Raw genomic sequence first — 16563 nt, forward strand, 5'->3', positions numbered from 1 at the left:
CACCTCCGAGATGAGCATCTGGTTTCTGTACCAGGAGACTGTGGGTTTGGGTGTGGCCTGGGTCAGGCAATGCAAGTAGCCTGGCTTGCCCTCCTCCAGCTGGCTGTCTTGGGGCTTCTCTAGCCACGTGGGCACAGCTTAGAGGGACAGGGAGGAAACAGAAGGTTGACCAACCCATCTACAAAACCAACAGATCCAATCCCAAGAAATTCTAATACCCTCCCCCCCAACCCCGGCCCTGAGTTTAGAAACCCTTGTCTGCTCCGGCAATAACTGCAGCCATGACCCCTTAGTGAAGGCCCATGTGCCGGTACCTTTTGAACATTATCCTAGCTAATGATCACAATATACCCCCCAGGTATTTATTTTTATACCCATTTTATAGGTAAGACAACAGAGGTTCAAAGAAGTAATGGTGATTTATTAATCCATGATAGAGAGAGGATTGAAAACTCTGGTCTGCATGACTCCAAAATCCTTGCTTTCTTTATTACACCATAACGTTCCGAGGCTCGGTCCCTGAATCTCTGTTCCGTTTTAGCCATGCTCATCCCCTGAATGATCTCATCCAGTCCACGGCCTTCAGTACCATCCAAGTGGATGAGTCCCAAATACACAGCCTGGCTCCTGGCCTCCCCCCAATGAACTTCAGACCTGCAAATCCTACCGGCGTTTCCAACTGGATATCTAATAGGCACTTCAGGCTTTATACGTGCAAAAGAGAATGCTCAGTTTCTCCCCAAACCTGCTCATCACAGTTTTCTCTATCTCAGTAAATAGCACCACTATCCAGCCAACTGTATAAGCCAAAAACTTAGTTGACTTCTCTCTCTACGGCTCCCCCCGCCATCACATTCATTCTATACAAACCTCATCTACCTCAGCTCTAAAATGTATCCTAACTTTCACCACCTCCCACCTCCACCGCTACCACCTCTGTTCAAGCCCCTTAAACACCTCCCCTAGACGATTACAGTCATCTATTAACTGGTTTCCTGTTTAGACTCTTGCCCCTAACAGTCTAGTCTTCTCAGAATAGCCAGAGTCACCTTTTGAAAATGTCACTCTCACACTCAGTCCCTGCAAGGACTTCTCATCCTCTGACTTGGTGGGGCAGACTTTGCAAAGGTGGCTTTAAACAGTCCTCCCATCTCTTGCTTCTCTTTGTAATGTGGCGTTGCCACTTTCCCATCAAGAGGCAGGGTCTATTTCTCTACTGCCTGGAATCTGGGTGGCCTGAGACTTGCCCGGTCCAATAGAATATAGTGGACAATGTCTAAGCTAATGCCTTGAGAAGGCTTGCAGCATCCAGTTTTGCACTCTTGGAACCCAGCCTCCACGTGAGAAGCCTGAGCTAGTCTGTTGGAGTGGCTGTGTGGAAGGGAACCAAGGCACCCTGGTCGATATCCTCCCTCAACTGCCAGACTGAGCGAGGCACCTGAGGGAGGACATCAGGGAACAGCCAGCCACCAACTGACGTACCAGCTGCCGCCAACAGCACATGGAGCTGAACCATACCCACAGAATCAATCATGAGCAAATCGGTGGCTATTGTTTCATGTTTTGGACTGGTTTGTTACACAGCAGTAGCTAACTGGTACACTTGTATTACAAACCAAAGTCCTTACCATGTTCTTACAAAGCTTCATATGATCTAATCTCTGCCTCTCAGACAACCTCAACCACACTCACCATCACTTATTCAACACAAGCCACACAGGCTACTGCTGTCCCTTCAATTTACAAGCCCAGTTCTTGCTCAGGGCCCGTCCACGTGGTTCCCTCTTTAATTTAAGCATCAGCTCAAATACCACCTTCTAAAGAAGCCTTCTCTAAACTCCCCCTGGCCCTCATGCCATCTCTCTGTCACTTACCCTATTTGATTTTTCTTCATGGCTCTGCTGCCACCTAAAATCATATATTTGTTCATTCAATTGTTTTCCTTGCTTGCTTTGTTGCTATTAGACTACGAGCTCCACAAGGGGAAGGATTTTTGTCTGCTTTGTTCATTGCTGCATTCCCAGTACTGGGAGCAGTGCCCAGCACAAAGAAGGCACTCGATAAAGCTGTTGATGGAATGCAGGGATGGAGTCCTTCCTCCCCCGAACTGTACCCACTACCCCTTCGCACCAGTCCAGCCCTGCGTGCGTCACGCACTCTCTCTAATTCCACAGGTCTTCTCAGGGAGCAGTGCAGGCACAGGGCACTGTTGGTGCCTGTCAAAAGACTGATCAAAGCCAGCACTCCCACCTCCAGCACGCATATGCCTCACTTGGAGCATATGCTGAACACTCTTTGTCTGGGCCCACCCCCAGAGAGGCCGGGGGCAGGAGATGTGGAGTGTGGTCCCAGATTCTGTATTTTTAAAAGCATCCCCGGGACTTCCCTGGTGGCGCAGTGCTTAAGAAACCGCCTGCCAATGCAGGGGACATGGGTTCGATCCTGGTCCAGGAAGATGCCACATGCCGCGGAACAACTAAGCCCATGAGCCACAACTACTGAGCCCACGTGCCACACTACTGAAGCCCGCATGCCTAGAGCCCGTGCTCTGCAACAAGAGAAGTCACCACAATGAGAAGCCTGCACACCACAATGAAGAGTAGCCCCTGCTCACTGCAACTAGAGAAAGCCCGCAAACAGTAACGAAGTAACAAAGATCCAACGCAGCCAAAAATAATTAAAAATAAATAAATAAAATGCAAAATTAAAAAATAATAAAAAAATAAAAGCGTCCCCAATGAAACAGGTGAACAACAGACCCCGACTGGAGAAAGGCTGATCATGGCTGCTTGCATTTGTCTGCACGTCGCTGTGGAAGTGTCCTGAGCGCATGTTACCTGGATGCTGCAGCTTCCCACCCGAACCAGGTACCTGAGCACGAAAGTGCATGTCTCCTAGGTTTTAATATCTTAATGGGAATAATACCATCACAACTTCCAAGTGTACAAAGCTCTTTTCATGTTTGAAATCTTTTTGAATTTTTGCAATTTACCTACTTGGAAAGATGTAGAGGTAAATGGAAGAAGCAGGTTGCAAAATGGTATGTGTGTGTGTATGAATTTGTCTCGGATATCCTTTTAAATTATCATAAACGTTTGACACAGGCATGGTATAAATAAATAAATCTCTATGCCTGTAGCAAGGGTATATAGGTCTTTATCATTTATTTCACAAGTCATATGTTCACTGTAGAAATTTGGAAAGTATAACAACAAATAAAATAATTACTACCTATAATTCTGACACATCACCTTCCCCAAAAAGAAAAGGAAAGATCTTTTTTATCTACTTCACTGATCTTTCTGGCCATCTAGTAGGGAAGGTAGTGAGTTATTAAGCCCTATTTTATGGATGAGGAAACTGACGCCTGGCAAGGCAGGTGACTTTCTACCCGTGGTCATTCCATGCACTGGGGACGGAGTGGGACCTGGGTCTCAAGACTCCCACTCTGTTGCTTTGTCCTCTGCAGCCAGAGGACCACTTTTCTGGCACCACAACCTCTGTGCCTGACTCGCCACTGTCCACTCCAATATCACCTCCCAACGGCTGACTGGTTCCCAAGCCGGCAGGGCTCAGAGCTGAGGCAGGGCCTCAGGTGAGCACCAGGGAAGCCTCTATCCATCACACCCAGAGCCCAAGACCTCCTGGGACCTGGGCTCCCCTCCTCGCCTCGCCCTTCAGGGCAAAGGTGCTCACTGGCCACGGTGATGTTGACATCCTGTCTCCGCCAACCAGCCAGGTTGGCTGCATGGCAGGTATAGACACCAGCATCGCTCTCGGCAGTGCTGGCAAATACCAGCTCATGGCCCTGCTGGTAGACTCTGCCGTGGGCAGGCAGACGGGCTCCCGCGTGCTCCCACCACACACTGGGCTCCGGCAGACCCTGGGGGGGCGGGCAGGCCACACGCTCCTCGCTGCCAGCCGTGAACACCCGTGGCTCAAATGGTGGCATATCTTCAATCTCTGCAGGGATGGGAGCAGACAGCCTGGTTACTGTGGGGCCCAGGGTACCTGACGTTCTCCCGCAGCAAGCCTTGCCCTTTCCAGCACGAGCCCTCCCCGTGACCTTCAGCATTTCCTCTTCCAAGCCCAGCATCCTCTTCCTCCCTCTGCCCTCCAAGCTGCTCTGAGTGGAAACAGGAGCCTAAATCTCTACGTGCCCACAACGTTGAAGGCGGCTCCCACCTCGGCACCCCAGACCCAGGGACCCACCTGCCAGGTGGAGAGTGGCCTCCAGGATGACAGGAGGGCCCCTCTGGCCCTGGCCTACGCAGCGGTAGACCCCTGCATTGCGCGGCCGGACCTGGGTCAGCAGCAGGGACCCGTTGGCAAACACCGTGGCTCTGCGGACGTGCGGGGGGCTGTGGAGGGGAGAGAGTGCTCTTTGAAAGGAGTGGCCCACAGGCCTTCTTCTGGAGGGCGGCCAGTGGAACCCCATCCTGCACAGGTCAGATATGCAGGAAGGAATCAACCAGGAACAGGGCAGAGAGAAGGAAGCCAACACGCCACTCTGGTGTGTGCGTGTGTGCCTGTGTGTGCACGTGTGTGCGTGCGCTTGTCCGCGTGTATGTGGAGGTGTGTATTCTAATTACAAGAGACGCAGCTTTGGGGCAGCCAGGCGAGCAGCAGTGCAAGTGGGAGGCAGCAAGCAATCAATGTGGAGACAGTGTCAAGATACGCCTGCTGGTAAAGCAGCAACTCCAGCACCAGAAGTCCTTCAGACGCACCAGACGGACTACTGATGATGTCCTCAGGGCTGCAGCCAGGCGGGATCCCAGCCCACAGCCTAGGGAGCCACACCTCCAAAGGACCATGGCCACACCTGACACCACACAGGTGGTGTGGTCTCTGCTCTCATAGGGCCTGGATGAGGACAGAAGTCCCTATAGAGGGCCTGACACCTCCCGGCACCTTCTAGTAATGTCTGCTTCTTCCAAAAAATGTGCGTGTGCGTGCATGTGTGTGAGTAAGGTATCCTTGCCCTCCAGGACCTTCCTGTGCAGACTGTGATCCCCCAGGTCCCCTGTGTCCCTCCACCCTTGGGTCTCTACCCCCCATCCCAGAGGACCCATGTGGGCAGAAGGGGAGGAGAGAAAGTAGCAGAGCCATCGCTGGCTCACACAGTGTGTCTGCGGGAACTGGAAAAAGATACCCTTCCTGGAGACCCTTCCCTTTGTTGGAATCATTTTGTAACAGGAAGACATTCTACTGCCATCTGCTGGAAAGTCAAAGTAATACACGTATAGATCTATGATGTCTGCGATAAGAACTTCATTCCCTTTTAGAGAACCATACACAACTTCTATCACCATACTGGAAAGCTGCTGCCAGATGCCTTACCGGCTGCGGTTAGTGATGGGAGTCTCATCCTCAAAGACCCACTGCAGGCTCGGGGGCGGGTGGGCTGAGAACTGACAGTGGAACATGGCCTCCTCATTCCTTGCCACTACCACGTCCTGGGGGGCCAGTACCACCCTGGCAAAGCTCTCATCTGGGGTGAGGGAGGCACAGACACATGAGCAGGCAAGGTGGGGAGGCCCCTCCCCCATCCCCAACTCACCTTCTCCATCCCTGCCCCAGGCTCACCGGCAATGCTCAAGGTGAAGTTCTGACTGCTGCAGGCCTGGCCAAAGGCATTGTGGGCACAGCAGGAGTAGATGCCACTGTGCTCAGGGCCGGCTGGCCGGAGGGTCAGGTTCTTCTCCTTACTGCTGACCGTGTGGTTGCTCTGACCATCAGACAGGGCGCTCCCATCTTGGAACCACTGGTAGGTGGGCCTGAGGGGCCGAGGGGGTCAGTAGCAGGGGGGCAGGGGGGTCTCAGGTGGCCGGCAGGGAGGGCCAGAATCAGAGGGTCAGGGCTAGACCCCTCAGTTTACAAATGGGGAAACTGAGGCCTGGAGAGGGACCGTGACTTGCACAGAGGCACACAATTCAGGGGCAGAATCTGGCTGAGATTCTAGATTTCACAGCTCCCAGAATCCAGGATCACTCCTCAGCACAAGGCCGCCCCTTCTCTGGTGACCAGGGCCCAGTGTGGAGCAGCATGGGGCAGGGGCGGTGGCAGAGTCCACAGTTTGGGGAGACAGCTCTTGACATCAGTCCAGAATAACCCTTTCCCTCCCCACCCTCAGTGTCTCCTTACCGAGGGTGCCCGTCAATGTGACAACGCAACATGACCTGGGTCTGTGGCTGGATCTCGGCTTCCGAGGCTGGATGCTTCAGGACCACGGGACCGGACTCAATCCCTGGAGCAGAGGCCATGGTTGCAGAGTGAGGGGCGGGGCAGAGCAAGGGTGAGAGAGCAGAGGAGGAGGACAAGCAGGAAACGATGGAACCTGGAGGCTCTGGAGCCGAGGGACACTGGGGCACACTGCCTCACTGCTCCTGCCATTTGCAAAAGTATCTGGCAGATCAATGGGTTCAAGACTTGAAGGGGAAAAAAAATAAGTTCTGGAAAAATTAAAACTTTTTAACTTCCTCTTATCCACACAAGCAGAGAGCTGACCCCAACTGCATTCTCCCTGCCCCATTCAACTGGAAATGGGAGAAGCTGAGGCAAAGGAGGAGTCCCGCAGGGCTCGGGAGTTGAGGGTCTAGAGGGAGGGGGCGGGCACAGCTCCCGGCTCTCACATTTGATGTTGAAGGAGGCGTTGGCACTGCGGGCCTCCTCTCCGGTGGCATCATCCCGCGCCACGCACTGGAAGGCTCCCGAGTCCTGCAGCCGGTCCACAGCTGCGAAGCTCAGGCTGCTGCCCTGGGCGAAGCGCCGTTCGGTGTCCTGGACTGGGGCCCCATCCAGCAGCCAGTACACGTGCACTGGGCCTGGGGCCTCGACCTCACAGCGGAGCAGCGCCCGGCGCCCCTGCAGCGCATCCTGGGAGGATGGCTCCTTGATGAAGACAATGGTTGCCTGGGCACCTGCAGATGGGGAACACGGGAGAGGCAGGGTCAGGGGGAGCTGCAGCCACTGTTCTAACACAGGTCACCCACTGTCCTGTGCACAGGAGACGTCCAGTAAGTGCAAGTGAGAAGGATCATTAGACCACAATTGCAAGTGTCCACTGAGGAACGTTTACACTGTGCTGGGCGCTCCGCAGGATACAAAGATGCGGTACCCTCCAGGACGCTAGTCTGCAGGCGGACCCAGGATAAGGCAAAGCTCGTGCCAAATGAATGCTGTGGGCAGTCGGTGCCTCTAGAACACCGAAGAGGGAGGGAGCCCCAAGGGCTAGGGGAAGGAGGGGATTAATGCCACATGGGACACTCCCTAGAGGAAGAGGGCCTTGGAGCTACGGGACCAGATCACAGGAAATGCCAGACCAAGGAGCGGGGAACATCAGCAAGCAACCCTCCCACCATCTTCAGAATGCAGGACACTGAGCAAAGTTAAATCATGATCCAAAGAGCTTCTTGGAAGGATTACTGGCACTCACATACCCGCTGAGGGTCCAGCATCAGAGCTGGCCACAGGTCAGGGAGGCGGCTCTGAATCCCATCCACAGACCACTCTGCAGCCCAGCATTCCCCAGGGGCGTCTTTGGGAGAACCCATCCCATCACAGGAGAAGCCAATATTCTCTTGAACTGGCATTATTCCCAAAGACATGCCAGGGCCACCCCCACGTCCTTCTCTCCATCCTTAAGGATCCGTCTGTGGCCAAGGCTGGCTCTTCTGTGCTAGGTGAGAGGTGAGCTAAGTGGTCCCAGGCTTTCACCTGAATCCACTCCTCCTCCTGCATGGCTACAGTTCAGCTCTGGCAGGGGTCAGGGGGGCACCCTCGGAGGAAGGGGCCCTGCAATCAAAGGTGGAACTGTAGCCAAACAAAGGGGAGAGTGAAGAGCCTGTGCAGAGTGGCAGATGGGCTGGGGAGGCGGAGGGCAGGGCCACGCAGGTGGCATAGTTACCAAGCCAGGAATAATACACCGGGCTTTGTTCCTGGTCCGTGTGGGCGCCCTGCAGAGGCCCAGAGCTGCAGAGCCCGGGACACCAGCCGCCTGGGGAGTTTGGCAGGTGGGGGGGGGGGCGGTGATGGCACAGAGGAGGATGTGTTACCCCTCCAGGAAGAAGGAACAGGCCACCTGGGGCTGCTACGTGAAGAAGCAGGCTCTGCCTCTGGCCAAACTGGGCCCAGTAAGGGCCGGAAGGAAGAGGCTAATGGGGTTCTGCCCATCCCATCCCAAACCACTGGAGACTGATCTTGGCCCAAAGAGCACCCTTCCCAGTCCCTGGGCGGAGCCGGGGGAGGGGGGGGTTGGTTCTTTAGGGCACAAGAACCTGTCTCCTCATAAAGTCAGTTTCAAGACAAGTTCAGGATCCCCCAGGGCTGGGGCCAGAGGAGGGGCTGACCCGATGTTGGTCTGCTTCCCAGCGTTCCAGAGGGGCCGGCCCGCAAGACACACAGAGCTGAAAGGGGCTGGGAGCTCCCGCATTACTTCTCATTGGGTTCCTGCTGGCTCTCTGGATGGGACAATTCTCCACCACGCTGGGCTACCCCACCCACTGTGCAAGTTAGCAAATCTGCACCCAGTCACCCTAACAGCCCAAACAACCCCGCTCAGTTCCAATATCTGCACAGGAGTGCGGTCCTGCCCCCGCTGAGCAACATGGTACAACCCTGTGTAGTACGGATGGGTGGGTCAACTGAGGTCCAGAGAGATCAAACAGCTAATTGGTGGCAGAGCCAGGACCATGATCCAAGGAGGCCAACTCCATACCCCACGCTCTTCCCAGCCCCGTCCAGGAACTCAAAACCAATCCTGGAAGTATCTGATCTCAGAATGGGTCTCACTCCCCGCAGCCAGGTAGAAAGCTAGACACACCTCCTGCAGACGCCAGGCTCACAGAGGCACTCAGCGAACACTAGCTGAACTGGGGTGACCTCAGAGGAAGCGTGGGGCAAGAGCTGGCGGACACAGGGGCATCCGAAACACTTCCCGACCCCCACTCCTGACACAGATGGGCAGCCTCGCACCGAGGCCTCAGCAGGCCTCTGCAAACGTGACTCACCCAAATCTTGGGGCCCTCGACCCAGAACTAAAGATGCTCATCAAAGACCAGAGAGAGATCATCTGCCTCAAAGTGTAGGTGACTCGCCACTTCCCAGCTCAGCTTCTCCAGACACAGTGGGGGCCAGGAGTCTCGTCCATACACAGGAGCGTTAGTTAAGCGTTTGCAGTCAGGTCCGACTCGATCCTGACCATCACACTCGGTCTGCCTGACCTTGGGTAAGGAACACAGACCGTGCCCCAGCTTCCTCTGCCTCTCCCATGAGGCCGTCGTGACTCAAAAACGCAGTAACACGTGTGAAGTGTCTTGGATGAGCTCACTCGGCGGGCGGCTACCGTGATCCTTACCACTGTCACCCATCCTGCCCAAGGACTCGAGTTTTAGGGATATTAGGAAGCTCCCCCCAGGCAAGGCCCAGCACCATCTCAGACCCCAGATGGGAAAGGGATAATCAGGTGGGGGGTAGGATGGAGGGAAAGGGGCTGTGGGGTTGCAGGAACCACAGACCACTTGCCACAGAAACCTGAGCTGGGAGAAGAGATGGCATGACTCAGAGGGACCCCAGCTCAGCCTCCAGCATCCCGTCCTGTCCCGGGGCTGGAGCTGCAGGAGCTGTGGTGAGACGCTGCATTCCCAGACTGCCACTCAGAGCCCCCGCCGCACCCCCAAGACAGGGCCTGGGAAACATCAAAGCCGGCCCCGCGGGGCCCTCTGTCCTGACGTCAGCTCACAGCAGGTCCTGGTTAGTGCTTGGCTGGGGCAGACTTTAGATGTAACAAAAGGCAGGGAGGGCAGCCACCAGGCCTCCTCTAAGACCCCTGGCCACCAGGCTTCTCACGCAGGAGCCTGGCCCAGTGCTGTGGCACCCACGTTTACTGCGCCCAGTCTGGCCATCTGCACGGTCTGCAGGAGAGGCTGGTCTGTTGTTTTGTTTGAGGGGAAACGGGCAGGCCGAGGAGCCCCTGGCAGATATGCCAGACTCCAGACAGGGAGGGGCTGGGAAGCGAGGGACTCTTCAGAAGCTTCGGCTGAATGACAGAGAAGGAGGAAGGCTCTGGGGATCGAGGTGGTACCTGCCTCGAGGTGGCACAGTCCCCAGCACATCCCTGTCCCTGCACCACCTGACTTGAGGATGCCCCCAGGGCTGTGGTCCAGGGAAGGCCCACTCTGGAAGCACACCGGTCCTGGGCTTCCCAAAGCCTCCCCCCTTTCAGAGTCCGGTCCTCCGTGCATGACACCTTCTGCACCCTCACGGAACACCTGGCCCACGTGCTCCTCAAGGAAGCCGCTCAGCATAGCAGCAGCCAGTGGCCCTGCCGCTCCCTAGCAATGCCACCTCCGCTGGCCTCTCCCTTGACATGAAATGAGGACCCCAAGCCTACCACTCAGGGGCTGTGTGAGGCTAAGTGGGTTCATAAACGCAAAGCCCGAAGCACAGAGAGGGCATGGTGGGCTCAGGAAGCACTGGCACCGTGACCGGCAGGCAGAGTCATCTGCCCACATCAGGCACGACCCCAACAGAGCTGGCGCTGCGAATACCCAATAAGGACATTTTCCAAGCCATTTCCTTGGCTCCTCGACAGCCATCTACATGCAGACACTCACTCTGCCTGCGCCCTGGCCCCAGCCCCCTGAGAAAGGCCTGTGTGGGCAGCAGCCCAGCTCCCGTCCCCCACTCACCAGCAAGCGGCTGGTCTGGTGCCCACCTTCCTTGATGCTCTCTGGGCTCCAGGCCCAGTCGACTCACGTGTATATACGTGTGCATCTGCGCACACACATGTGTAAACATGATTTTGTGGAGAGCAGAGAGCAGCAGGAAGTTTTTCTGCTCTGATAATTTCAGCTACTTCGGTCCAAGTAACCATCTGGGCCACTCAACTACCTGTCTCCCAGAGACCAGTCCTCTTGGTCTTGGAAAGACAACCCCTGAATCTGTACAGGTCCCAGAACCTGCCAAGTAACCATCTGGGCCACTCAACTACCTGTCTCCCAGAGACCAGTCCTCTTGGTCTTGGAAAGACAACCCCTGAATCTGTACAGGTCCCAGAACCTGCCAAACCTGACCAGTTGATTCCATCTACCTTCTCTCCCTCCTACTAAAGAAATTCCATCCTTCAGACAGCTGCCTTGGCACCAGGCAGAGGTACCAAGATGACCCTGGGTGGCCCGGGCATGGGCATTCTGCACGGATGTGTGTAATCACGAGTGACTGTGACCTTTCTCACGCACGAGGCCAACGAGCCACAGGCAGGAAGCTGACTCCTCCATCCCCGAGACTCAGTCCTTGGTTCCAGGGCCCACGTCCCTGTGGGGACATCCTGCCTCCCGGATGACCTCGAGAGCACAGGCCAAGACAGCTCCTATTGGGCATATGGTCCCCTGAGGGAGAGGTTTGCCAACTTCCTGTGTCCCATGTGGGGTGACAGCATCAGGACACAGGCCAGGAGAGACAGCCCTCAACCCAAGAGGCACAAATGCTCTGTTCCAGGAAAGAGAGCAGCCCCAGGGCTCCTCACCCACACGAGGATGGCCCTGTTCACAGGTTCCCTCCATGTGGAAACTCTAAGGACACCAAATGAGAGGCCCCAGGGGTACCAGGGTCCCTGCCCCACCTCTCCTCCCCAAGGGGCCAATGCACCACTGGACTTTGGCCTTCAGGGTCTAACTGGTGCACTTTCACCTGCTCTGGGACACTCCAAGGGTCCACGGCTCATAGGCGTGCATCATTTTTTTGAGGGACAAATCTCAGTCTCTGTAAGAACAAGTCGTTTGCATGAACAGCAAGCCCTCCCCAGTGCACCTGGGCCGGCAGGAACACAAAATGCTGCAGTGGGGTTTGTGAATCTGGGGATCTGGAATGTCCCCCTCCACCGCCACCAGTCCACCACCAATATACCACAGGTGGGTTTAGCACCAACAACCCTGTATGATGATAAGCCCCAGAAAATCAGGGTTCAGAGGGTCGCTGAAAATCCACCACCGCTGACTCAGAGACCCAGAGGCAGAGCACAAAGTTCTAGCTGCCCCCCCACCTCGGCCCCCTCTCCCGAGTGTCTACAGAAGGCCCCAGGTTCGCCGACAGCAGCCCCGCAGCCCTCCACAAGCCATCACAGCCCTCGCTTGGAGACATGCGGGAGGGAGCAGAGCCAGGGACCGGGCTGAGTTTTCCTGTCCTGGGATTTAACTGTAAATATCTGGAGAGGCTCCCACGTCCGGATTAGAGAAACAGAACAAAATCACCAGGGATTAGCACAGAAACAACCTAGCGGGCCAGCTCTTCTACCTTAGATGAAAACCACAGCTCAGCCTTGCCCTGCCCACTCCTGGGAGGCCCTGGAGGGGGAAGATCAACCTCTGACGGCAGAAGCGGGTCCTCGTGTCCAGTATCACGCGGCATCCGAGCCCAGAGGGGCAGGTACACTGGCTGGGAGATGTGCTTTAAGAAGCTCCTCAGCCAGCAGCCACACCACCTGATCCTCGAACCAGCCTGTCTTCTGCTGGGGCTCAGAGGGCCACACCTAGGACACATCTCTCACCCTTAGTAACCCTCAGATGGCTGCAATGTCTCCAAGGAAGCGGCAATAAATTAAAAGCTCAGCCAGAGTGACGTGGTGTGATCAGGCAGAAGGAACATGGGGTAGAGAGACCTGGGTTCTAGTCTCGATACAATCCCTCACAAGTAGGGTGACCCTGACAACCACCACCCGCCACCAGGTAGTTTTATTATCTGTAAAATTAGAGAACTGAAAGGATGTGACTGGACAGTCACCAAGACCTAGTCCTGGATTCGCTGGCACTGAGCCTGAGACGCAGTTACAGAAACAAAGGGCTCACTCCCCAGAGTCCCCTTCCTGCCCCCCAGCCTCCAGCTGCACAGCCGGCCCCTAAAGCCCACACACCACATGTAGGGCCAGCCCCGGGAGGGATTAAAAGTGATGCTATAAATGGCAGGTGTGCAGTTAGAGGCAGCTGGGAGTCGCAAACTGGGACCCAGCATCACTGCTGATGAGCTACTCCCATTCCTGCGGCTCAGCTTGCATCCTGCCTCCCCAGGAGATCCCGCCTCTGCCTCGGCCACACACTTGCACTGCCAGCTCACTGCCCGTGACACCCCTGATACGCCCGCCTGTGCTGTGACCAAGAGCCATATCTTCCAAGCTAGACTGCAAGCTCAAGGTGAGCTTGAATGGGCACCTTCTATGCCCATTCTCGGCTCCAAGGAGAGAGAGAGACAGCAGCCAGCTGTCTCCTGAAGACGCCAGTGAGCGGCCTGCAGAAATAATCTACGTTGCGGGAAGGCAACGGGGCTGCTGGACCACGAGACTGGGAAATGATCCAGGAGCTCAGGCCCAGGAAGACTTTTGGGATGCTCAGATGGTGTGCTCAAAGAGTCCGCCCTCATCATCCAAAGATGGAAAGGGACTCGCTGCAGGTTCCACAGCCATTCATTAGGTGGGCCCAGACCCAGGCCCCAACCAGGTCTTCCTCCCAGGTGCAGTGGGGAGGGGCCCAGGGACACCACAGCAAGAACAGTGCCAGGGTGAGCTTCCCACGGTCCTTCTTGTGCAAGCAGAGGGCAAACTAAATGACAGTCTGGGGACTGGTTGGACCTGACTTCATCTATTCATTTTCAAGACAGGCTCAGAAAACTCTGGGAGACTCTGTTTTCTGAGCTCTTTCTACTCATCTCTGAGGCACACGCCCTAAACTCCCTATGCAGGGAGAACATGATTCCCTGCCCTTTAGGTGGAGTGGCCTCAACTGCACTCAATGAAGGAAAATCCTCCCTGGCTCCTAAAGACAGTAAAACATCCCTTCGGCCTGTTCTGTCCAATATGGCAGCCACTAGCCACATGGAGCTATTCAAATGTAACTTAATCAAAATGAAACAAAACTGAAAACTCATTGCTTCTGTTCCACTAGCCATATTTTTAGTGCTCGGGAGCTGCACGTGGCTAGTGGCCACCGTACTGAACAGCGCCGATGCAGAACAGTTCTGTCCCCACAAAAAGTCCCATCAGTCAGCGCTGCCTTAGCTACTCTGACCGTCTGCTTCTTGCCGGCCCTTATTACATGGACGCATTACTTCTCATCCAAAGAACCCTCCACACGGACCAGCCTCATTTCACAGAGGAGGAAACTGGGGTCAAGGCCATCCCAGTAATGGCAGGGTCGGGAACTGCCCCTGGATCTGTCTGGCTCCCACGTCTGTGTTCTTTCCACGCTGCCACGCTAGCTGCTCTTCATTTCTTTCACTTTACTCCCTTTTATCCAGGTCCCCCCGACAACCATTCTGTCCTGTTTCAGGTAGGTCCTCTCTTTGTATGTGCTCTGGTCAAATGTGATGTTGTTTCGTGCACAGCTATTCTTAACCCATATAAATGATCTTGCATTATCTCTCATTCTGCCTCTCACTTTATTCCATTCGGCACTATGTTTTGAAGCGCCTTCCCTGGGGCCATCACCTACATCCTGCTGTTTTTCCCAGTAGAAGAACATACTGTTGGGTCTGGAGAAGCAAGAAGCAAATGAAATTTTTGAAAACAAGTTAAGTGGCTGAACATAGCTGCCCAAAGTTTGAAAATCAGTCTTTGAGCCTTCACCCTCCTCTCTGCCCGGGCCTCCAGCACTGCACCTAGCCTCACGCCGTGCCCCGGCACGCATACGGGTATCAGCAGAGCCTGGGGAAACACGCATGCAGGCGCACCCCCCCAGCTTCTCCCGTGCCCCTTCCTCCTCCCACCAAACCCCAAAAGTGACTAAAGAGGTTGGTCCTCAGCTGGTTCCAAAGGGATAAGAGAAAGAGGCAGTCTCATACTTTTATATTTAGAAGTGCTCTGCAAACCACTTCCTGGAGCAGACAAGAGTGGGGAATGTGAGGACATCGCTTTGCTATGTGTGATGTGGAAAGCACGAGCCACCCAGGGCCTGCAGCAATGGGCTGCGTGTACCACACACCCGATGACATGCGGCGATGCCGAACACATGTGCAGGAGATGAACGTGGCCCTCGGCAGCCTGGCCATCCCCTCGGGGCCAGGGCACAAGGCAGGGCCCAGGAGTCGGAGCCGGACACAGTCCTCCAAGTGCCCCTCTCCCAGCCTTCCTTTCTTTCCTTCTCCACCTGTCTGACCAACAGCTGCTTCTGGAAACCAACCCTTCTCCCCAGGGAAAGGGTTGCTCCAGGCTTTAAGCCTCAATCTGAAACACAAAGAGAAGAATCCCGACTGAAGGAGGCGGTTTGGAAGAGCCAGTGTCTTCAAGAAGCAAGGGTGCCCTCCTCGCCTCTAGGCTGCTGGGGGGGGGTGGGGGGCAGGATTTTGCACAGTGTCCACTGCCTTCTTCTGAAGGTAGACCTGCTGCTGCCATCAAAGGCCCTCCCCTCAGCCACCTCTGCTACCACGTGTGGCTGGAAAAATGTCGGAGGGGGAAGCTATCTGGAGGTGGGGATCGACTACTGTGGCCGTGCTCACTGCTCCGACATCACTCAGATGTAACTGATGCTTGCCCAGTTGGGGGAGGGCGTGGTCAGGGGACAGAGGGGGGAGGGGAAGGCAGGCCAGCTGCTTAATTAGAGTCAAAGCATCAGACTCCTTATAAACTTCACTTTACAGCTTAAAATATAAACTCTCTAGTAAGACAAAATCAATTTTATTCTTTTATTTCTTAACTGCATCACTGATGATTTGCTCCTTTATTGTTTAAAAGAACATAACCAAAAAAGAGTCGTTTTTGAAAAATCAGCTGTTCTGAAAAAGCATTCTGGCTAAAGATGGCAAAATATGTATTTCAATCTCCAAATCAGTAACAACAGATGAAAAAAATACAATCTGATGAATAACAGACAGAAACAATTCCTTGTAAGTTATTTTTAAAAGCACCAAAAACTTGCAACACATTACCAGATGCTTAAAGCCTAGGGATAACTGACTTTTGGGGGCCGGGGGGCGGGGTGGTGTTATAAAACATAAAGCACACACAAATAGCTAAAGAAAAAAACAGCCCCTAGGAGTGGCTGATGCAATAACTGAATAGCCAAAAAAATGACAAAGACCTAAAGTTTATTTTATGCCTACTCTGTGGATCTTGAAGTCAGGGTCTGGAAGGTACCAAGATCTGGCTTCACTTAAGTCTGGAACCGGCTGCCCCTCCATCCCAGGAGGTGCCTCTTACAGGCCTCTAAAGTCACGCAGAGAGAGAGAGAGAGAGAGAGAGAAGCAGACACTGATGGAGAAAGACAGAGGGAGACAGGAAGATGAGAAGAAGGGGGCTGGAGGGAGATTGATGGTGTGGGCGGGGGAAGGGAGGGAGGAGCAGAGGAAGGGAGGGAGGGGGGAGGGACGGGGACAGAGAGACACAGAGAGACCCAGATCAACAGAGAGACACGGACAAACTGAGAGACAGAGAGTAACATACAGTCCTAGAGAGACCCAGAGAAAGGGACAAAAAAAACAAAGGCCCAGAGCACACACATGTGCACACACACACGTAAGCACACAAAAGGCTCCCCATGCCTGTAGAGCAGCCCCCAGCCCCACATTGACCCCAGCTTCCCC

At 54.8% G+C, this 16563-nt stretch overlaps 1 protein-coding gene across 1 annotated transcript in view; it reads right to left on the reverse strand.

The window, feature by feature from the left end:
• Positions 1–16563, reverse strand: part of PTK7 (protein tyrosine kinase 7 (inactive)) — a 60518-nt gene that overhangs the window by 17426 nt on the left and 26529 nt on the right. Inside the window, exons 2-8 of the mRNA XM_033864218.2 lie at positions 6633–6920; positions 6145–6247; positions 5587–5777; positions 5341–5491; positions 4213–4361; positions 3697–3963; positions 4–137 (exon numbers count right to left, since the gene is read on the reverse strand). Coding sequence (XP_033720109.1) covers positions 4–137; positions 3697–3963; positions 4213–4361; positions 5341–5491; positions 5587–5777; positions 6145–6247; positions 6633–6920 — 1283 coding nt within the window. The remainder of the gene's footprint in view (positions 1–3; positions 138–3696; positions 3964–4212; positions 4362–5340; positions 5492–5586; positions 5778–6144; positions 6248–6632; positions 6921–16563) is intronic.

This window comes from Tursiops truncatus, chromosome 10, assembly GCF_011762595.2.
Source record: "Tursiops truncatus isolate mTurTru1 chromosome 10, mTurTru1.mat.Y, whole genome shotgun sequence".
NCBI lineage: Eukaryota > Metazoa > Chordata > Mammalia > Artiodactyla > Delphinidae > Tursiops > Tursiops truncatus.